The 23,421-nt window shown below is 45.5% G+C and overlaps 1 protein-coding gene across 5 annotated transcripts in view; it reads right to left on the minus strand.

Moving 5' to 3' along the window:
- The window catches only part of LOC306712399 (partitioning defective 3 homolog), a 305,150-nt gene that overhangs the window by 135,591 nt on the left and 146,138 nt on the right, over positions 1-23,421 (minus strand). For all 5 annotated transcript variants that reach the window (XM_079181659.1, XM_079181658.1, XM_079181656.1 and 2 more), the window contains 4 exons: positions 21,104-21,243; positions 20,440-20,568; positions 7,823-8,011; positions 7,175-7,345 (listed from right to left, as the gene is read on the minus strand). In XM_079181659.1, the coding sequence (XP_079037785.1) occupies positions 7,175-7,345; positions 7,823-8,011; positions 20,440-20,568; positions 21,104-21,243 (629 nt within the window). The remainder of the gene's footprint in view (positions 1-7,174; positions 7,346-7,822; positions 8,012-20,439; positions 20,569-21,103; positions 21,244-23,421) is intronic.

Here is a 23,421-nt window from a genome sequence, read left to right on the forward strand (position 1 = left end):
TATCAACTACTTTAAAAACAAATATTCACTCAACAAGGTTTTTACGGCATCAATTCTTCTTAAACTTCAGAGATCGTCTTCTCTAACAGTCACTCCTACCAACTAACTTCTTTTCCCACTATTTAGTGGAAATGTTCAAGTATAGTGCAATAGCAACAGCTAACAGGTGAACACCATATGTGCTATGCTGCAAAGTAAAAGGAATGTGTGTGTGTGTGTGTGTGTGTGTATTCACATACACGTGTATATGTTGCTTAAAAACACTTTTTAGCACACACACTTCCCCTCCGCAGTCCTCCACCTTGCCCAAGCAGCCCACTCAACCACCAGATTCAATATATTATTTTCTCAATTGGCCCTATTGAGTTTCCCCTGCTGTTCCTAAATGAGTTAGTCCTCAGTGAGCCGGCTGGGAATGAGGGCCGAGCAGCGCCGGAATTGCATTTCTGCACCTCTGCGATCTACTTCCCTCAATTTAGTCACCCCTTCATTGCAAACTGCACTTCCCAGAGTGCACCGCTCCGCGTCCTCTTCCCATGAATCACTGCTATTTGCCATGACAGCGGGGAAGCTGTGGTACATACAAGTCATGATCTGACTGGAATTCAATCAGTGCGTATTAAGTTGGGGGGGGAGAGGGGGTCGACACCGATTTCCCTCTCCTTCTCTAGCCTCCGATGTGGGCCAGCATCTCAATGTTTTAAGGTCTCTCCCAGCAGTGGTCAGCTCAATACTAATAAAACCATAATTTACTGGGCCGGGGCTCTGATTGATAGCTCTCTCAAGGCTCTATCGATCAGCCCCTCTCTCGTCCAAGTGAGCATCTTTTGTTAGGGCCTGCCACTTCCTTCCCCCCTTGTTTCTTTGCATAAACGTCCTCTTAGTGACTAACAAGCAACGCGTTTGGAATGGATTACAAACAAGGCCATTGGCATGCTGAGGAGGCTCCTCCGGTGCTCTTTGAAAACAGAATAAGCCGCTCTATCCCGCTCCCTCCGCAGAGTTAAGCTACTGCGTCTGCGAGCTCCGATGATGCAACAACGCTAAGGTGAACGCAGGGAATGAAGTGCTTTGATCTTTCTCCTGTGCCCCCCCCTGCTGCTGCTTCTCATCAATAATGAAGCAGTGTTTCAGCCTGACCATGGTCCCTCATGGTGAGCTGTAAAATAGAAGAGTATGCTGTGATCCATAGCGGGTCATTATAAAAGAGCAAATGGCCTCAGATAGAACAATAAACTGTTTCAGAAGAGGTCAGCTTTGCTTTGTTTTTTGTGTGAATCGCCTAACATGTGTAATATGATGACAGCATGATGACAGCATGCTGTCCTGTCATCCTTATGCTTTAAATTGGAGAAATGTGACGGGCTCGTATAACAGCCCGTCACATTTCTCCAATTTAAGGCGTTGACGTTAATTAGCTGTCATGCATATCAAAACCTCAGCAGGGTAGTAAATGTCAGCATCAGTGGTGGTTCATATGCTGAACACGGGACACAGCCGGACAATACGATAAATGCGGTTCTGTGTCAGCGGCTTAGGGAAATGAGAAAACCAGAAACAAGTTCCTCAGGTGGCTGAATGCACGGGGCAACTTTGCAGTGGTTTTGTTGGTCCCACGTGGTATTTACATGATTGGAGTTGCTGGACTGGAAAGTCTTTCAAGTGGTCAAAATAGGGGGAATGCTTTACATAAAAGCTTTACGTTTACGTCTCGAGGCGGTCTTGACAGCAAGCTGTGCTGAGACAAGCACAAAAATAAAGTCAAAGTTAAGAAATGTCTGAAGTGAAAGGACTCGAGTGATAGCTCTGCCGTCCTCAGGCATGAGCTCCGTCTCGTGAATTATCATGAGAACTCTGTGGCGGAGCGCCACGGTGTAAAAATAGTACTCTGTTTAAATTTGACTCAGTCTGTAGAAGCGTGTAGTAGTCCCGAACACAGACGGGGAAGCCGAGGAAGGTTTTGTGGTGGGTGAGGCGTCTTGGTGGAAGTGTCTTTCTGCTGCTCTGATTAAAGCGGTGCTTCATTGGCAAGTTGCCGTAGCGCTGTCATGAAGGACAACGGGGAACAAAAAAAACACAAGACAGCCAGTCTGTCAAAAGAAAACAGTCGATGTCTGGCTGGAGATATCGGCCGTAAATAACAGCACAAATGCACAGAGAGGCGTGCGCCCGTGTCACGCGATGAATTTCAAATCAGAGAAATGAAACCCAGACACAAGCACGTTTATCATCAGTCTGCTTTTAGATGCTGCTGTGTGATAGATATCGGAGTCTCTTCATGAACGGCCACGGCTGTTGCAACAGACAGACACAAACATCCACCCCTGAGTGAAAGTTCATCAGCAGGATAAGAGGGGAGGAGAAGGGGAGGTGGGGGGGGGGGGGAGGGGTCTCAGACATAAGCTCAGATACAAAATCCATCTTTATCCATCTTTTATGTTTGGCATAGCAAAACTTTAAATCTCCTCACATAAACTGTTATTTTAGTTTTCCAATAATCCTCGCTGTGCTGAAAGGAGCTCTGATGATGTCTCATGATAAGCCGACTTCTTTGATCTGCCTACATAATGGACGACTTGTCAGTTTTAGCCACAGCGGAGATGAAAGCAGCTGATCAACTTGGAGACCAAACATTTAAATGAACTGCTAATAAATTAGGTCGCTATGTCAAAGAACAATGAGTGGAACTGATCACCCTTTTGTTTTGCAGTCTATCCAGCACACCTCTTAAACTCACCCTGCTATGAATTATTACATTTGTGCCACACTTTGCAAGCTGGTGGAACATTGCTATTGGAGGTTCTTCTATCGAATGTAACATTGCTGTATCATTACGATTTCTATAGTGGACGACAACAACCATACTTCCAAAACCCTACGCAGGATTATGTCTTCAAATGGTCACAAAAGAAAGGTGATGGGTGGTGCAGAATCATGAGGTATCAGCACATATGTCAGCGTCATTGAATAAATGGAGATCTTTAAGAAACGAATAACGACGGAGGCACAAAGTTGAAAACAAATCTAACCAAACTACTGGAACAGATGTGCATTGGATTCAGTCAAAGGACTTTGGGTTTGTGACTCGAGGATCAGTCTTTGCACTAAAAACGTGGAACATTCAGCGAGTGGAATCAAACAAAAAATAAATGGAATTAAGATTACTTTTCATAAATTTAATTGCTTAAACACATGTGGCGATGTATTAATAGAAGTCAGATATAGAAGGAGAAATGAAACAGTCTCTGAAGCAGCCATGCAATTATAATGCTTCAAACTAATTGCCAGCGACCAATCATATCGTTTGACTATCTGGGGCAGAACGGTAGTTTTTCAAACACGGGCTATCTGTGGAACCAGACCACAGGAAAAGAGTCATTGTTCCCGTACGGAGTGTGTGTATGTGTCCGTGTTTGATTGAGCGCTAAGCATATTTGAGATGTTATGAACTGCTTTTTCTGCCTACCTTTCTGCACATTTAATGCATTAAAAGGCATTAGTATTAGGAGTGCTTTCAAAACCACCTGAAGACATTTTGCTACTCATTTAAGAAGCTTCATCTGCACTTCTGAATTTGTTCTTGTTGCCTTTGCCTTCCTGCTTCTTCGACTCATTGGTATCCTGCGACTTGGTTGACTAAGAGTCTTCCACGGCAAATTGAGACTTGTATTTGTAGGCTTGGTTTGGAGCAATAAGGGTCCACACATGTCAGATTTTCAATCAGTCTCATGGGGACCTTCCGGGTTTGTGCTACAGGAAAAAATAGTCCTCATACAGCGCGGCTTTTTTAGACTTGAATAGATCCTTAATCATGCTGAAGAATTTTTTGTTCTTCCAAGGTCGGGGGGGGGGGGGAATAAATCTTGTTTTAACCCAAGGCAAAGGCCACTCATTGCCACCGCTTTAATGGCAGCAAAAATAAAGCAGGTACTCCACCTCAGACATGGGCGTAATCATCAGCGCTATGAACCCGCCGATTGAAACACTTGTCTACCAGCCACTGACGAATCTAGCCCCAATTTAGCTGGAAGCAAATGGGCTTCTGGGAGACCTTGAGCAATACGTGGAAGTGTGTGTGTGTGTGTGTATGTTGTTGTTGGGTTTATATATATTTGTGTGTGCATGCCTGTAGAGAGGTCACCACACAGCCCTGACACACGATGAGAGTGTCACATAGTGCATTTCATATTTCCATTAATGTGTCGCATGTTTGTATCCATAAGTGACAGCGTTGCTTTCCTGCTGACACTTTTTCATTTGCGTCATGTAGAAGCAAATGGATGCCAGTTCAGTGACTGGTCTGTGCTTTCGCAAACCCCCGTCCAAACCAAGCCAGCTTAAACTACTAAGAAACGTTAAACTGCTCTCTTCGAAGAAAAGTTGATCGTACTTTAGCGCACAGTGCCAAGCGATGATGGAATCAATGCTATTTTCATGGAGTGGGGTGGCCTGGATACGCTGCGCCCGTCGAAGCCCACACTCCCTCCTCCCGATGCATTAGACTGTGCCGCTCGCCTCCTCTCCCCCTGCAGACAGTGATGGATCTGATTCATTTCAATGGTGGCCTCCAGTGCTCAGTCCCATTCGGCTGGGTGACAGTGGCAAACTGGTGTTGGCTCCCCACATATCTGCCCGGCCAACACAGCCGAGCGGGGGAGGAGAGGGGAGGCTGCTGTAACTGCCGGGAGCCTCTGTCGACATTTAACTTCCGCTTTTCTTATTAGGAGGTTCACAACTGACCTTAAATCCTTAATGTACAAGCTTATCTTTTCTCTACTCTGAGTGTATTCAAATTTCCTCTGGTGACTTCATGTCCCTCTTCAAACCACTAAGCCTCCTGAAAACGCTGCATCTTCAGCGCTGTGTTATTGGAGTTTAATGGATGGAATCTAGAATACACTGATACATCTCCTTCTCTTTTTGTTTCACACACTCTCACTATAGGCCGTCTCATAGCAACTGATATGTAAGTGAAAACTTAAATACACACTTGTCAAAGCGTCTCTCTAAATTGCTCATCTAAATGGATAAAAAAACTGTAAAAACGTCATCATTCCACCTTTATAGCAATAGTGTAATAAAAAAAATATATATATTTTTGCTGTTTCTGAAAATGTGTTTGTCTGTGACCTTAACTGTCTGCTCAGTGTCAGTGTGTCTACCTGTCTGCCTGCTGGTGAGGGATTAAAGAGGACAGCAGAGTGACTGGACCGAAGTGATAGAGCTCACTGAACCTTGGGGCTGAGCTTTCCCCGGAGGGACGTGTGTCCTCTCCCCTAGTTTTGAAAGGGGGGGGGGGGGGGGGGCTGTGCAGATCGAAAACAGCCCTGTGTTTAAAAAATGCATGGGGCTGCGTTGGTGGGGCGGGTGGTGCTTCAGGTATCGCTGGACCGATGTCACATAATCCAATTCAGTTGGGAGTCATGTTCATTAATCTCAAGGGTTGTGAGATGCAAAGACATTGGTTTATAATATCATCATGGAAGGCTAACACTGCAGAATTGTTTGATTTTTCATCACGACAATCAGTGGTAAACCGCAGCCCAGTGTTGCAGACTCTCTTCCAATGAAAGTAGCTTAAAGCTCCCTCGCAGCCTCGAAAGCCACTCCCCCAAAACCATAGTAATGCACATAAACATATTGTAATGAATGGTAAACAACGCACATGGCTTCTGTTCGGACTCGCAGCTGCTAAGCTAGCAGCTTGTGGAAGACTCCGCTGACCCTGGTAGGCAGAACGATAGCCCACTCAAATCATTTCATTCTGTGACAGCTGTACAATAATGATTTTCTCCTTCTTTTTGTCAGAGCATTTGATTCATTGATTGCTTTCAGAACTATTTTGTGCAAGAGTATTTTCAACAAATGTTTTTGAAGAAGTAGGTCAATATTTGCTATCCTCTCGTACTGCACGGTATGACTCAATTCTTTTATACAAGTGAGACTTCTGGAGTTTCATCAAAATCAATTTGTTCCTGTTTTTGTGCCAAAAAAACTATTTAGTAGATGTAGATGCGGTCAACTTGTATGGCAATTTTGCTGTGAGAATTCAACGGTAGTCCCTGGCTGTATTTATATGTTCTACCTGGCAAACTATGGAGCATCACAAGTTGGGGGGCACTGACATTAAAACAAGAAGAAAAACAAGCGCACGGGGCGTCGGGGGTGACGTGTGGTGAGAAGAGAGAGAGACGGAGCGCTCGGAGGGTGAGGGCTTGCAGGGAGGGTGAAGGGCAGATGAGGGGGGGGGGGGAGTGGACTGGGGCTCAGCGGGGTACTCCAAACTGACACACAGCCACAGGACACAGGGTCCAATTAGAGTCACGGCAACACTAATCAAACCTGATCTACAACCTCTGGCTGCAGGGCGAGTGTGAACGTGTGCGAGTGTGTTGTACTCTTGCACATGAATCCGCAATCCTGAAATCCACTCACACTGTGCTTGGCATATCACACTGAGCTAAATCATGCTGCTTTTTACTCCGGCATGTGAAAGAAAACAGAACACAAGAAAAGGGATTAGTTCAGTATCACAACGGGCATTTCAACAAGCTGAAATCCCCCTCGCCCCAATATGCGTGACTGTTGCCTAATGACAAATATCCACCTGGCTGCAATACATATTCCTTTATCTGCCTATCCGACGGTGTTATTCCGCAGGCCTGTCAATCACAACTCAGTGAAGGGCTTCTTAGATATCATATCAAGGAAAGTCACACAGAGAATGTGTGTGTGGGGGGGGGTGGACTGTTTGAAGTTTTGCATGGTGGTGTGGTCGCTTCATAAAGGTCCTCCTCTAGCTATCTCAAAGCAACAAAAACCTATGGGGGATAGATTAGGGCCAGAGGCAACCGAGAGGAAAGCTACTCTCGTTTATCATCCAGCGCAGTTGAAATGTAGCGATCCCTCTTCTGCATTCAACACGTCCTCCACTTGTCCACAGGATTAGAGCATGCATGTGTGTCTGCCGGGTGTGTGTTTACATCGTGCGCCTCGTGCTAAACGTGTGTACACATGAGGGAGGTGAAACGCAGGGGCCATCTTGGCGATGTGGTAGCTCATGCTAATAACAATATCTGATTCAAGAAATATTAAAAGACAGACCGTCTCCTTGTGATGCCAAATTAGGTCTCTAGCACGTGAGTGTGACTCCTCCCTGGCTGTTAGGCTATACCTCATTGTTTTTGGACACGTGCCGGGCCACGATGAGCTGAATCATCCCCCGCTTGTTGCCCTCTACGGACATGGATGTGCGCAGCGTCTCCATGGCGTCCTGGTTAGTCATCCCGTGCAGCGACTCCCCGTTGACTGCGATGAGCTGGTCGTTGACCCGTAGGCGGCCATCCTGCAGACAAAACGCCAAGTTACGATGTCAATTCCTCCTGAATACTGCTAGTGTTAGGTTTGAACAGGAACAACGTGTACATTCAGCAGCTGCTCCTGAGACACGATTTCTGTGCTCACATGCACCTTTTCTCCGAGAAAATCCCAATAAACCCCATGGCAAGATCACAATCTTGTCTCCGTGTTCATATTCAATAAAACATTTCAATAATGAAAGTTAATGATGTAAGAAACCACTGGTATTTACAAACACTTGAATGTAACAGCTCAAAGATATAATACAATATTTCACATTGTTGCCCCAAGGAAATCCTTCACAGCATGGTAGTCATGCCACTTCAGCAGCAGTAACATCACGTGACCACTTCAAAACCCCCATGATAAGGACTTTAAATGTAGTCCACCTCATCTTCTTACTTTTGAACTAAACATAACAAGGTCATGGTCAGAGCGTAAGTGGGTGGGAGCAGTTACTTGCCTTGCTAGCAGCGCCTCCGTTAATAATGGATTTCACAAAGATGCCCAAGTCGGCGTGGTTCTCCTTGGACCTGTTGCCCTTGACGCTGACCCCCAGGCCTGCCGAGCCTGAGTCACTCAGAGGGATCTCAAAGGTCATGAACTCTTGTGTACCGTCTGGGGTTAGGACCATGTCGTCATCCTCTGAATGCTGCGGGTATTAAGGAGAGAGGAGGAGAGAGAAAGTGCATGTTTATCATGGCTGTGGCACTGCTGATGCTAATAAACTTTTTCTGAAAGTGATAAAGAAACTTTCAGCCTGATGACTCAACATACCAACCAAAGTTGGCAAACTGTTGTTGAGCCCAACTAGTCACTGTTGTGTTCAAATCTCCCTGTGAAGTATCTAACTTTGACTTTGGTGAAAAGACAAGAAACTAGCACGGAACAAAAATTGAAAGAACGGGGATGGTGAATGACAAGAAAATGGGATACAAGATAAAGAGGGGAAAGATGAGGGGAGCAGGAGAAGAAAGCGAATGGATGGCAAGCGAGTCGCATGTCTCGGGGCTGTCATCGTCAATTGGCCGCAGCGTCTAGCCGAGCGCCGCCAATTCCTTTCCACCGCCGTGAGCTCGGCGCAGGAACAGTGGGCACGGCGGAGAACTTTGAAAGCGCCAGGTAGCAATTTGGCGCTCAAACAACAGTGGCTTCCCTTTGAACAACACCCCTTTGAAGCATAATTTGTGACACGTTAAGAGCCCGACCCTCCTTCCCTCCGTGCGATCCACGGGCCTTTTGTTGGAAATTACCATGGCAGCGTTCAGTTGCAAGGCTGTTGCTGCAGACCATCGCGCACGGTACAAACACAAAGAAATGCTTCATGCCAGCTGCCAGATAGGTGTGAGAGAGTACTGCTGAGTGCCTAACACCCAGCACGATCAAATCAGCTGGATAATAGTCCGACAAACAACAACTCCCGTCTCTTCTCTGACAATTTCCACTGGTGTCTGACAAAGAGCATCTGTATAAGAATATCAAAAGGGAAATAGCATTTATACATTTTACTTCCCGCTTGCAGGTAAACAGAAAGGGAGGAAAGGTGTGGGAGAAAGCTAAAACACAAGAGGCATCAAAGAACTGACACTTATGTTGACTTAAGAATCTTTTAGAATCATTCCCGTTCAGATTGTTGAGCTATGGCCGACGTACTGTAGCGGAGGGAATGTGCTGAAACAAAACGCTTTGATCTCAGTCCACAGCTGCTCTTCCCTTCACAGTTTGACAGAAGAAAATCTTTATTTCAAAGAGGATGTAACACATCTTTCATTCAGACATACAGGCCTCTTGCTATTGGCCACTGAGCTGCAACCGCTCCAGTTCTTGGGAGTTCGTTGCCTTGCTCAAGGGCACCTCGGCGGCCGTTTTGCTGAGGGAATGAGAGTGTTTCCCCCGCACACGTTCATGTCCGGCAGATAAGAGCCGAGGACTCCGCGGGAAGCTGGAGAGCAGCGCTGTCGTAATGTGATTGGCCAGACCGCACTGTATACGTGCGTAGTCATTGCCATGGCAGCCAAATCCACACGAACAATACTGGCGGTGAGAGCAATCAACCCCAGAAAGCCAGCGCAGGACCTCTTTAAATAGACTCACATCAATACGGACGCATACACACACACACACACACACATACACACACAGCCAGATGGATGGCAGCCAGGTGTGTGCCCTTCACAGCTGCTCGGATAAAGAGTGAAGCAGAGGAAAAGAAGGGAGAGACGGAGCATAAGGCGTTTCGGAGGCCGAGGAGTTATTAGGGTGCAGCGGTGCGTTCAGGTGGAGGCTCTTTTCAACACCCTCTGACTGAGCCCCTATTCTCCAGACGTTCCTCCGATCTGCCCCCTTTTCTTTTCTCTCTCTGCTTTTTCTTCTCCTGTTTTCAAAATGGCAGTACAGCTGTCCGTACAACACGCCAACAAGGGCTTTTGTCCCTTGATTGGACCCACGTTAAAATTCCGTTTTTCTCAACACCTCCCGTCGCGTCACAGAAATCAGCGTCTCTTGTCGGGAAGCGACCCTTAGCTTCCCCTCAGACGGCTGAATGAAGCGGATAGGGGGACTGAGAGGCAAAAACAAGAAATATAATGCCACAACAATGTTTGGCTTCCAGCTTGTAAAGACAGCGGTTATATGGAAGCAACCTTAACTCATTTTGGTGGGATGTGATCAGTTGGTTTCCAAAGCAGGCCCATAGCAACGCAGCAAACGCACTATTTCCATTCTGAAAAGAGCGCTCGTGGATGGATGGCCTTGTGCGTCATCGGCAGGGTCAGTCTTTATCTTTAATGAAGATGTTTTTTATCAAAATACAGTTAATAAATAATGGCTGTGAGTTATGTCCCTGGAGAGGCTTTTAGCCCAGCAGTTGAATATAGTAATACATTGGATTAAAAAAAAGTGCTTTGGACGGACACAGTCTGAGCCTCTGTGTGTGTGTGTGTGTGTGTGTTTGTGCGTGTGTGCGCGCCCTCTCTTCCAAAATGATGACAGAATAACCATAACCACCCACTCAGAGCGGCGTTCCGGGAATAGCGGGCCGAGGCAGAGAATGAGAGAGCAGTGTAACATTTTCATCAGACAGGAACAAGCGCCGCTAGCCAGGAATGAGTTTGTCAGGCTGCTTGACAGGCCTCGTTGCACCGATTCAGCTCAGGCAGGGCCGGTTTTCAACTGCCTCTGAACAGCAGAAGAAAGAAAAGTCACCTCGTTGTTCCAAGCTCAGCCCCGTTTATGCACCTGGGACGGAGAGAACAAAAGTGACTGACGGAAAGATGAGCTGATGTAAAAACGCTGAAACCGTTAGATGCTTAAAGAAGAAAAGCACCGGGAAAAAGTTGTAAAATATCTGCGTTATCAGCCTCCATCCAGAATTATTAAGTGCAACATTTTGGGCTCAACATGTTTGTCTCAAATCCAATTATTTTCTCACTTATGGTCTCTGTCAGGAAACCCTTCTGCTAACATGGAGTGTAACAAAATCCAAAATTGCCTCCTAAACAGCGAGGACAAAATTGTCTCCAGAGAAAGCTGCACTCACTAATGATGGCTGAACGTCTCCACCCCCTTACTCGCTGCTTGAGACGGGAACAAACTGCACCTGACTGGGAAGACACTTGGCCCTGCACACTTAACAACAAACTTTTGAGATTATATTGTCTCCAGTGAGATTTGCAGCTCAAACTACAGAATCACACACAGATTTGTCCCCTCTGACAGTAAAATTGAAGCCAATAGGATGGGATGTAGTCTGAACCTCAGTCAGGAAGCAAAGGACTTGACTTCTTTAGACTGTTGATTCATCTATAGCTGATGTTAAGTAGGGAAGAGTTTCCTTCACGCTATACAGGCACACTCTCCTTGCTAAGTAAATGCCAACATGACCTCATATCATCTGCATGTGGTCAGAGTATTATCAACAGGATCATGTCATGCGCGCTTGTTCTGATCTGCCACCAGCATCAGAAGAGGTCACCAGGCAGGGTCTCTCTGTATGCACAGGCCTCCCCATCAGCGAACGGGGCAACCCTCTGTGTTCAGTCAGATTTAATTCAATTATATTCTAAATCAGATGCAGATTGTATCGTATTTTTGTACAACTTTCATCAATCAAATTCGCTAACTATATAATCAACGAACTTGCCAACAAGGGAGGACACAAATGTGCCAACTGGTGCATCTGGTAGGTTTTAATAATATCGTTATGCTTTATACATTATCTGATTACATTATGGTAAGAAATCAAAAGTAAAAACAGCTGCTTGACTGAAATATTGTTGACTTGCAATGAGAACTATTCATTTTGGGTTTAAAGTTAATGTTAGACACACATTGGGTTGTTTGCCTGAAATTATTACACATGTGGGTAAAATTAAATCTCTGAGAATGCACTGTGAAGCTCTGTTTACAAGTGTTCTCACTGCAACGAAGCTGCCAATTGTGCATGAACCGTCCTGATTTTTTTTGCAAGTGTCTCTACAGCCTTGAACTTGTGGTCAATGGTCCACATTATATTACCGAGTGTCGTTCCCTGTTTGAAAGGAAGACGTCTGGAAAGTTGTGTGTTGATGATGCAGCATCACAAACGGCACAACATGATGGGAAACGTCCATGGCTGGCAGCAAATACACTATGTTGGCTGGTGCACAAAAGGTGCTGCGCTGCACTCGGGTACCAATCATTAAGGTTAATACTAAACCATTTTGAAGCAGAGTGGTTGTAATATCATTATGATGAGTTTCCGAGTAGCTCAAGTGACTGTCCACTTGGCCAGCTCATCACAAAAGAAGCCTGTGTTGTTTTCTTTTTGCTCTCTCTCTCTCTGACACAGCCATGCAGTGACAGCCCATTACACGATTAAGTCCTTTATTAATTAACACTGCCACGGGGAAGCACCCATTCATTACAGTCTATTGTCCTGGTGGTGGAGGCAGGGACACATGCAGGTGAACAGAGGAAAGTGTTGCTCATCAGTCCAGCTAAAGAGCCCCGCCTGCGTGATGGGCCTTTTTTGGGGGTTTTTGTTTCTACCTCGCTTAACTTGTCACGTGCTAATAGGAGAGGTGTGCTGGATGTGTGCATGCGTGTCAGAGACACAGAGCCGGCGGGAAAGGAGCGAGTGAGATGCAAAGGGAGAGGGAAACAGAGAGTGCAAATGAATCACAATTACATCTATTCACACATAACTCGGAGTTCTCCGCACATCACTGCCTAAAACAATTAACACCGTGGAAACTTCTCTCCACACTTGGCCCAATTTGGCGACATAAAGGTCATTGGAAATGAATTTAAAAGGGCTAAAAGAAATCAGCCATGGGTGTAATTGCAAAAGTGGTGCATGCGTGATAAGTATTGTAACACAAATTCCTTTTGGCAGTGTTTCTCCTCGCAACATTTTTTTCCGACAAAGGGGGACGAATATTAAATACCTGTAAGCCTAAAAACAAATTTAATTCGGGAACAATGAGGGGCTGAGAGGGGATGCTTTTACACAGCACTAAAGGGCATGAAGTGCACCGCTGGCAGTGGCACGTCTTAAGTGTTGTGAACCAACATTACATGTTCTTCGCTGGGCAATCAAGTACATTTTGACTCAGCGCTGACAAACCGGGGCTGTTACCCTCGGGGGGATTTTCTAACGAGAAGGCTCATTTGGCTCATTAGCAGAACAAAGTCTGTTTCTATGAGGGCATCTGAGGCCAGATCTATGTACATCACTGCAAACGCAGCGTGGCTACCGACTATCAAATGAAGGCACCGAGCAGGTCCCACCGTGAGCGACCGAAAACAGACTCGTACACGGCGTTGGCTTGACACTGGATGTTTACGTCTAATCAAAGAGAACGTAAAAAACAAAAAAGGGAATTTCTAAGTGTACTTGGCAACTGGGGATGTTTGCAAAGGCGGAACCACAGTATAGACGCACATCATGAAGCAGATGCCTCTCATTTCAAGCTAATGGTGGATAAAAAGCGCCTTGCTATGTCCAACTGCACAGGCACACTTCGAGCCATTATGTGTTCTGGAAACAGACGCCGAATCCCCCTTCGGGAGAGCGACTGTGTCGCCATAAGTGGCCTTTAACTACCTTGTTTATCGGCGTAGCACAATGCTGCGGTGCGCCCCTCCCGTTCTCTGCGCTGACAGCAAGCGTAATTATGGGAACAGCTGCTGAAAAGTGCTAAACGAAAACAGGTGGCGCCGACGAGACACGCTCGGAAATCGTTAACCGGGCTGGCATTGTCTTCGACCACGCTCGGCAGCATTAACTTTAATTATGGCCGAGCATGTTTCTGAACTCTGCACTGCCGATCAGAGAACCTATAGGAGCCAGATTAATACGGTAGGAAGGACTCATCAGGTGTCAGTGATGAACAATAAGCAAGGGGAGAACAGAGAGGGGAGAAAGGAGGACTAAAGTGCCTCTACTAAACGTCTGGGAGTGTAGACAGTTTGGATAAAGTGTCCAAGAGGATGCTTTTTGGAGATGCGGAAGAGCTTTTTGGTGCCACGGTGACACATTGGGGCCCTTACCTACCGGATCAACGAGCCCTGTCATTTCAGAGGCATGAAGTGGAAGAGAAAGTGACCTCTAAGATGCATCCGCTGCTGCCAAACTGTTCTGAAGAGTGCTGTAAATTCATAGAGGCTCTCGCTGATTGCAGGTTACAAAACCGCAGCCGTACACTTCTGCTTCCAAAGGCCTTGAGAGCAATTTCTGTAATTTGACTTCACCTGAGTATGTATTTTTAGCAGAGATTTACAAAGGAGGGCTAAGCTATGTCCAGTCATTTGTAACAGCAAAGCAATTTGCTGATTGCACTTACTTCTATTCAATCCGTCTTTTTTTAAATTATACCATATCGAGTAAGACTGGGAATTCATTATCGAAGATGTGCGAATATCTGCAAAACGGTGACAGCACCTTAAATTATCAGCTCTACCAGTAAGAAATGACTCATCTCCTCGAGCTGTTTGCCAAGTTTCACTGGCTGAGTAACCTGCCGTTCTATAAATAAACTCTTACAAAGACGGACAAGAAAGAGTCCCTCTTCAGCACTTTATTGCCAAAAGTTGCAACAAATTACATCATGCTTATTGTGAAAGAGCATTACGCTAACAGCCATCCAATTATATTAACACCAAAGATGTCAATTTCTGGCATGGCTGTAGATGCCGCATTAAGATAGCACTGCTTTATCACCACTTCAGTGGAACAACCCAAAAGCTTTATCACCGTGTGGAAGCTGCGCTCTTAAAGCATTCAAAGGATTGTGCTTTGTGTTTGTAAGTTGAAGCAGTGAAAGGAGATGTAAGCCATCAAGACACAGACGGAAGTTAAAAAGGTTAATCTGAATGTTTTGAATACATTATTTCTATCTAATTATTGAAGTCAAAAACAATGATCAACTCTGTATTATGTGCCCCCCTAATCACCAAGACTAGTTCTGTGTATGTGCAAACCTACTTGGAGATAAAGTGTTTCATTTAGAAAAAAAGAAAACTGCTTATGTAACGTTAAGAGATTCATCCACTGCCACACATTGTTGACAGCATCAAATATCGATCCTTTGTTCTCAGCTTAGATGCTTAGATGCTATTCTACCCATACAACATTTAACTTAACTATCCCACACTGGAGGAAAGACAAATTATGTTGAGGAGTAACTGACGGGATGAGGAGGGGTGAACTTGGCTCTAACTCAACAGATCTGTGTATCATTTAGTTGCCTCCGAAACCAGGGCATCGTCTTCTGTTTGCCTTGTATCAATTCATTTCCCCCTCTACCGACTCGGTAAATGGATCTCGGCGGCGAGGAAATCGATACAGCTTCAAAAGTCTGCTTTTGTCTTCCAGCTTTAATAGAGGAATGGAAGCCTCTCTGTACTGCGGCCCGCCACAACAAAAGCCAGCTGTGTAACACTGTCAGAGGAATGCTTAAGAAAGAGGAAGGGAGATATCATCTGCTGTGAATAATTGCACGAAGCAACGCAACACTGACGATGATTGCCTTGACTTGGAAGACAAAAACAATGGTGAGCTTGTTTGGACGTCTGATCCATGTCAGGGGGAACCAGTGCTTTTATTCCTGCTGTATACAACGATTTCAGAGACTCGTACAAATAGGATTCCAGCTAAATCAATGGAGCTACAGATGGAGTGCTCCTGAATACCTCAATTACAGTCCGCTGGTAAAAACAGGGCAGGGACGATTTTAAACCAGGCCACCAGGGTTGTCACTTATGAAACGGGCCATTAGTCTGCCATAATTGTCAGCAACACTGTCACGCATTTGTCTGCCGCGTACCCCGGCATCCGCACGGGCCATAAATCTGGCGGTCACATCAATCAGGGGCCGGAATTAATCGTGCAATTAAGATTCTCATTGCTTGGCAGATATAGCTACTAATGGATCAGTGACAAGTGCGATATGATCGTAAAGAGGGGATTTTAATGTACTGTTTAATTGCTCTTATGTGGTCCTCGGTGTTACAACAGCAGCTTCACAAGCCCATTTGTTCTCCACGGCCCACGGGCCCATTGGAAATAAAAAAAAAAATACTGCGGGTATAAATATCTACGGGTCACGGGATGATGTAAGGGCATGCATGGACAACGCTATTATGGCTCTTGAGCATATGTGACTCATCAAGCCCATATTGTGTGTCAGGTTTTTACACGGAGTGGGTTAGCATTTGTGGTGTCGTTTAAAATATGTTTAAGGGGATGACTGAGTGCACGCATACTTGTGTGCGTGTGTGTGTGTGTGTGTGTGTGTGTGTGTGTGTGTGTGTGTGTGTGTGTGTGTGTGTGTGTGTGTGGAGGATGAGTTGAGAGTCATGCTGACACAGCCGCAATCCCAACGGGCTAATTCACTTACACTGTATTGGGGTATGATTTGCCACTGGCAGGCCTGCACTATATTTAGTCATTGTTTATGTAATAAACTTGCCGGTGCCAGATTAGGTTCCTCTGCCTCTGCTCGGCCGTGTCTGCTCTAAACGGCACCACAACAGGTGAACTGAGGTGGAGTACCGTCACTGGCGGCAGGGTGTGGATGGACGTCTTTGAGAGGAGGCAGGAATGGTTCCTCGTTTCCTGAATGTTGCCGTTGCTCGTCGCGCAGTGAGGCGTGACATTCGCCTTGGTTATTACAGGAGACAAAAAAAGGGAAGCTGTGGGGAAAAAAAAAAACAATCTCCACTCCGCAAAGCCGGCCGGCGTGGACCGAGGGGCTCGGCGTCACTCAAAGCAGCTGTGAGCACAAACAGTGCTGCACGCTGGGAGATAAATGCCAACAATAAATAACATCCAGCGGCTATGCGTGGGAAGCGTGTGGTGTACGTGTGCGTGTTTAAATGTGCTTAAATGTGCTTAAATGTGCCCTTCTTGCCTCCATGTGGGAATTTGTGTTTTTGTTCTGTAATACATCTTTACTGTGGAGCCTTGCTGTGGTCAGTGTTACCAGGCAGGTGATTGCATCTGAGGTCATGGATAATGTGAAGGGAGAGCGTGGCGGTTGGTGTCAGAGTGACGGAGGGAAGAAACTATTGGCTTTGAGTATTACCCCCACCTAACTCCAATCCATGAAGATTTAAAATGATTCACTTTTGATTATTTTCCATTTAAATGACCCTCGTCTGTCTTACCCTATTCCTCATAAGCCCTTTGTGTCGGATGGACCCTTTCTCCAGTTCCTTTCACCTCTAATAAGATTACAAAGGTGGGAAGACACAAGCACTGAGAGATCATTCATGAAGTTCTCTAAAGATCACAAAGCACTGAGTCACTCATTCTGAGTTTTCACCACGGCGCCTCTCTCTCCCTCCTCAGAACAGCCCCCTCTTATGATACAAGTGATGAATTAACCTCCAAACCCATAGGGGGCAGCAATCCCTTTGACTTTCTCCCTTTAGTCTGCTCCAAAGCTCCTGCCCAAAGATCACTGATCGGAACTCCCACAGCTGTCAAATGAAGGAATAACACAGCACAAAGTGATTTTGTTCACACAGCCATTGATCAGCACCTCCTACTGTGTCTTCAAGGCTTGAGCTGAGCTTTTAGAGAGAACTCCGTCTGCTCGTCTCTGCTCGTCTCTCCCCTCCTCTGTCTTATAACCTGAAGGTCAAAAGGGTTCGTCCCATAGAACCAAACTTGTAGAACACGACCAGAGAGACAAAAAAAAAAAAAAATCATTCAATGAGGAATATAATAAATGACTGTATTATCATGGATGGTAAATGTTTAAGAGAGAGGAAAGCGGTACGAAAGGGCAGGCTTATTAGTGATGAGTCCAGTGTTGGGTAAAAGGTTAAAGCTGCTCTACTTTTCTGATACAACATACTGAATCTGTCGGAAAAATGTCTACTGATATCCTCGGAGAGGAAAGGGAGAGGTAGCCAGACAGACACGAAGCCCCCCCCCCCCCCCCTCCCCGCTCTGCTCTATTGCCATTTAACCTTTTCTCTCTGCAGCGAGTACATATTTATTGAAAGCTATCGAGAGCTGCGGCTACTGCTGCTGAAATCATGTCAAAATACACCCCGACCGTGGCAATTAAAGACGCAACGCAAACATGCTGGGAGGGTAAATTAATTCCTCTGGGGCCGCGTGCGACGAGCCGTGCATTCAATAAAACATCTAAACAAAAGGAGACATGGAGGGATTTTCTCCGGCACTGACATTAAACATCAGCAGGCAAATGTCAACGAGACAAAAAGAAAAATGGCTCCTTTCTATTTTCATCTATACGGCTGGATCTCCTGCCACCGCGTGTGTGCGTGTGGAGGGCTGTATGTTGACAGACGCCTGCGGTTCTCTGGCATGTCACTCACGCTACAATATAAAACATCATCGCGTTGTCATTGAGGGAATTACATAAATGACAGCACGTAAGCGATCGTCTATACATGTGTGCTTATGTGTGTCCTGGCACTACAATGTGTAGTATATATGCACACACACACACACGCACCAATCCAGAATGTGTGACAGAGGAGGCAATTACCAAGCATGCTTTTCCTCCATGCTTTATTTGCAATAACTGTCACCGGCAGAGCCTTGGCCTCCTTATCTGATTTTTATGAACATACTTGTAGGGATTATTGAGATTTGTGAAAGCACTGCTGGGAAATGTGAAAGTGTGCGAGAGGACAACAAAAAAAAAAAAAACAGTAAGGGCGAGAGTAGCAAAATGCTAATCTGCCGTGGAAAGTGATGAGATATTAAGTATCAGTCTCTCAAAGCGTGTACAGTAGACGTAAAAGAGAGAAAGCAGACAAAAACACAGAGAGATCGTTAGACAGTGTTTCCATGATGGGCTTTTTTTTTTTCTAATCGCGTCATGCCTGAGTAGCCAAGAGAGCGTAGCCATCAAACTCTCACACACGCCACGCCTCTGATGAGTCGACAGCCCCGGGGCAGCCGTGCATTTTTTAACCCTCCTCTTGTCTGCAGCCTGGTGCATCCCTCCAGTTAGAATTGAAGTGCTGGATGTAGTTAAAGACTCTGTTGAGTAACCAGAAGGTCAGAGGTTTGATGCCAGCAGCCAATAAGTTCATTAAGTTGCCTTTACACTTTACACTTTCATTCATTCTTTTTATTTTACAATGCAAGCTTCCCTTAATTCAATACAAGTAGTAGTGAAATATGAGCCCATTTGCCACTTTATGAATGTTAAAATGAAAGAAGCCAGATGAGAGTGGAGCTAAATCCGGAGGGGTGCTGCATTTGGAGGAACAGCACATTAGCACAGCAAACTGTGCCTCAGAGGGCCGTCACTCTGCAAGGTAGAGCAGCTCCTCTGGCGGGGTTAACAGCCCGGGTGCCGGGCTGAGTATTACGGGTAGGACTGAGGTTGGCACCGGGGGCCCCTGGACTGCCAAGGTGCAGTGACGCCGGGGCCTGCTGTCAGTGCGACTGAGCGCAGGCTGGACGAGGGCAGTAGCCTCACCATCTGTTGCACGACAGCCAAAGTCACCCTGCGTGTAGGCTGTGTGTCTGAGTGTGTGTGTGTGTGTGTACGAGCAGTGTTTGTGTGCATGTCGGTGTCCCTGTTCATAGGCGTGTGAGTATGTCCAAAGCTCTTTGTGGCTGCTCATGCACGTTACTTGGGTGTGTATGTGTATGTGTGTAGTGGTCAGTGTGTGTGTGTGTGTGTGTTTGTCTGCACATGCTAAAAGCTGTGATTGTGTCTGCCCGTGCACATGACTCGTGTTTAACCATAAGCCCCTGTGTGTTTCTATATGAAAGTGTGCAATTATGCACATCTGCACAAAACCTGTGGGTGTTTGTGCCCATAGCTGCATCCGTGTCTCACATTTAGTTAACTGTGTGTGTTTGTGTGTTGGTTGTGTCCATGTCTACCCTAACATTTAGGGAACCATGTGTGTTTATCATGTGATTATCAGCACTCATTCTGCTCGGGTGAACGTGGGGAGGCCAGTGAATATTTAGGTGCATTTGGATCCTAATCCTATTGATTTTGAGGGCATGTCTTTTGTAGGCATACATCCTTCAGAGTGGAGCAGCTGCCAACCTCTTTTAACAAATACGACGCTGATTAAAATACACAGTAGACACAGCATAATGGAAGGGTAGACACACAGAGAAGGTGACGGTTGGAAGGAGCAGTTAAAGGCACATCTGTGCAGCCACCATGACAAATCCATATCCCAGCTGCTCTGAATGTGACATGTATTGATTTTGTTCATATTCCTAGAGTGAGTTCTTTGAGCTCAGCTGCGATATGTTGGACCAAATTGACTATGCGGTTAATTCCCTTTAAACAATAATTATTGTAATATACACCAAAAAACAATTACCATCTCAGTCAGTATACCATTCATTTTATCAATTCATATCGAATAAAATAATCCCGGTTTTGCTCAAATCAAATGTATGTTTTAAGGGTTAAAAAGTGAGAGTAACAATAAGGCACCACTCTCCTCTAGTATCAAATGCGTCACTTGTTAGGAAGTGTTGGATTCCTACTTGTTGCAATCGACTGCTAATGTGTTATTCTCTTTTCAGAGTGGGACAGCAGCAGTGGAAATAGAGTGAGGTGCCGGCTGTCTACTGACCACTTCTCGGGGCAGCAGCGAGTCCTCGGGGCGGATCACCAACAGGTTCACGGTCCCACCCATGGGCGTGGCTCGGAGCAGGGCCACCACCTCCTCCTGGCTCTTACCATTCAGGTCCACTCCACTGACCTGCACACACACACACACACAGATCATAAATACTCCGTTAAGCACATACATACAAGCCAAAATACACGTACACACACACACTTAGCGGCAAAGCTAAAATCAAAGAGCTCTCTGACTCTAACGGGGGGGGGGGGGGGGGGGGGGGGGGGGGTTACGGCCTCCACATAACCTTTATGCAGATTACCCTCTGAGCCTGTTGGAGCTGGTTTTAAACACGGGTTATTTCCCCCCAAAGTGAGCACTAGCTGATTTTCACGTCAGTCTGATTGAAGTATAATCAAAATATTTTTCCAACTAACTACATCTCCTCGGCAATTCAAAGCTGGAGCTGAAGTGTTATAGCCGTAGGGAACACAGTGTGTTTGACTCATTTCAACAAAAGCTCTGTAAGATTTAATTTCAGAACAAAACCAGATCAGCGAATGAGCAATTAGTGTCTGAAGTAGCGTACAATCTCACAGAGCACACACTGTTGGATTGTATGCAAACACTATGGGATGCTTGGAGGGTAGAAAGCTAGAAAGTTCCGCCCCACCTCCAGCAGCCGGTCTCCGGCTTTCAATCGGCCATCTTGGATGGCGGCCCCTCGAGGAAGGATGTTTTTCACATAAATGGGAGCACTGCCACCAATGGGTACGTCTCTGGATGTGATGCTGAACCCGAGACCCTCTGGACCTGGGAATAATGAAAAAAACAGACATATTTTGGTCAGAAATATAATGTGTTTTTCTCATCAGGTACGTTTTGCCAGCAGGAGCCTGTTTGCTCTCGCTCTGTGCGTTCACAGTAATGTGACAGTGATATTACTGATTTACAGCTTTGTGGAAGCGTTATCTCTCTGAAGAGGGGCAAGTAAATAATATGCATGTGTTTGTGTTTGGTAAAGTGTTCCAGCACCTCCATACGACTTCATAAATGTCAACTACAAAAGATTAGCGACATAGTGACATCTATTTTCTAACTTTCGTTTTAAAAAGTCCCGAACAGACAACCGGCATGTCGTATACAACAACGTGGCTATGGAAATGAATAAATATGATTACATTTTATATGCATTTTTATTGGAATATTGTGTAACTCGTGCTTATTTGTAATAACAGAAAGGGACCTAAAAATGTTGTGCCAAACGATCAAATGCTTTTACTGTGACTGTTAGAAACTGGCCAGACTCGTGAAACGGTTTCTGAGCGGTCCTTTTCATTACATGCTGCTGCAACATGAAAAACCACCATGCAGGGATCAAATTATGGGTTTTCCACCACGTTCTGAACGTCCTATGGTTAATACAAACAGACGTACGTCCATCGTTGCCATCAGGGTGTGTCTCACTCACGTTTTTTTTCAAGAAGTCAAAATGAAAAAAACATGTCCCCGGAATCTAAATATAGTGTCAATGCTATGAACCAAAATTCAGTGTTTATGATAAGTGCATGTGGACTTTAAAACCGCTGTTGTGAGCCACGGTCGGATTAAAGAGCGGTTAGGGACCAGAATAAGCAGAGAAAAGTGAATGATTACGAGGATCAAACTGCTGTTCAATAGCCTCTTAAAATGTAGTGCACTACACACAAATAGCAAAAAAAAAAGAAAATGCTGTTTTCCAAATCATCCATGTACCATGTCGCCAGATGTTTTAACCAAAAAAACATTTTGACTTATTTTTGTGTGCAATGGCACGTCAGGAGGCTGCGTTCACATCATGCTGGTTCGGGGCAACCCTCTACTATATATAGATGGTTTGATGTTTGCATAATGTGGAAAGCAGTGCTCATCATTTGCTGATCAATAGTTGTTTCTTACTAATGTACCGTTGAGCCAGCGCTACATTCCCCTTTTTGAAGTGCAGTGAGTGGTAAGCGGAGGAAACACTTAAGACATCAGCTTGTTGCTTGAGGTTTTAAGGCTGACCTTTAAGGTTCATCTAATGAATATGAATTGCCGGTCTGGAGGAAGTAGGCAAATACAATAATGGATAAATAAGAGGATCTCAGGCCTGACCTTTCCTGCTGACCAGACCTGGATTTGTCAAATAAAAGCAAGAAATGGTTTCAAATGTCAGCCAGGGAACGGGGTAAGCCAAGTAAATTGTGTTTGTCGGGTTACTCTTTGACAAAATATTCCAAAAAACCCAATAACCCTGCTACACGGTGATATTAGATGAGTCATTAGGAGCCGTGTTCAGAGAGATACTTTCCACCATGCATAACCTAGCCGTCGGCGTTTTCCAGCAGTCGAGTGGGAAAGTCGCTTTCAGTCGAGGCTTCTTCTGACGGTAACAACAGTGATTAGTATTCATGTCAAAAGTAGCTGCTCATTTCACAGAACTGTCAGCACCTCTGACGGTTCGTCCTGACCTACTTTTCCCGCCGTGTCTCTCTAGCAGTCTGTCGTCTCGCTGACAGTGACGGCGTTGATGAACAAGAAACACAAAAGAGGGAGAAGCGCGGATGGCAACTTTCTCTCTTCTGCACGCAAGCAAACTTGCGAGGAGAGGTGATGAAGAGGTTTGCTTATGAAGAGGAAAAAGTTTAGCCGTTGAGGATAACGATGCGCTGTGATCCCTCCAAAGCAGACGTAAACAGCTGCCGTCGTTTGTGTTGAATGTTAAATCTGCAGAGTTTGTCTTCATGAAAGCCAAAACTTTTAGTGCAAGGTCACATCTCCGCCACGGCGATCGGTTTCCTACTCAGGGATTAAACTTCAGAGAAGACCGTTTTAATTTCTAACCAAAAAGGTGGCCGTGTGACTTCGCAGATTTCTAACCAAAGCTGTGTTGGTCACCACTCCATGACCAGCACTACACTCTACCTCCGCGCGACGGATTCAGATCCGGATAAGCTGCACATTATGGCG

The sequence above is a fragment of the Pholis gunnellus genome (genome assembly GCF_910591455.1).
Source record: "Pholis gunnellus genome assembly, chromosome: 20".
Lineage (NCBI taxonomy): Eukaryota > Metazoa > Chordata > Actinopteri > Perciformes > Pholidae > Pholis > Pholis gunnellus.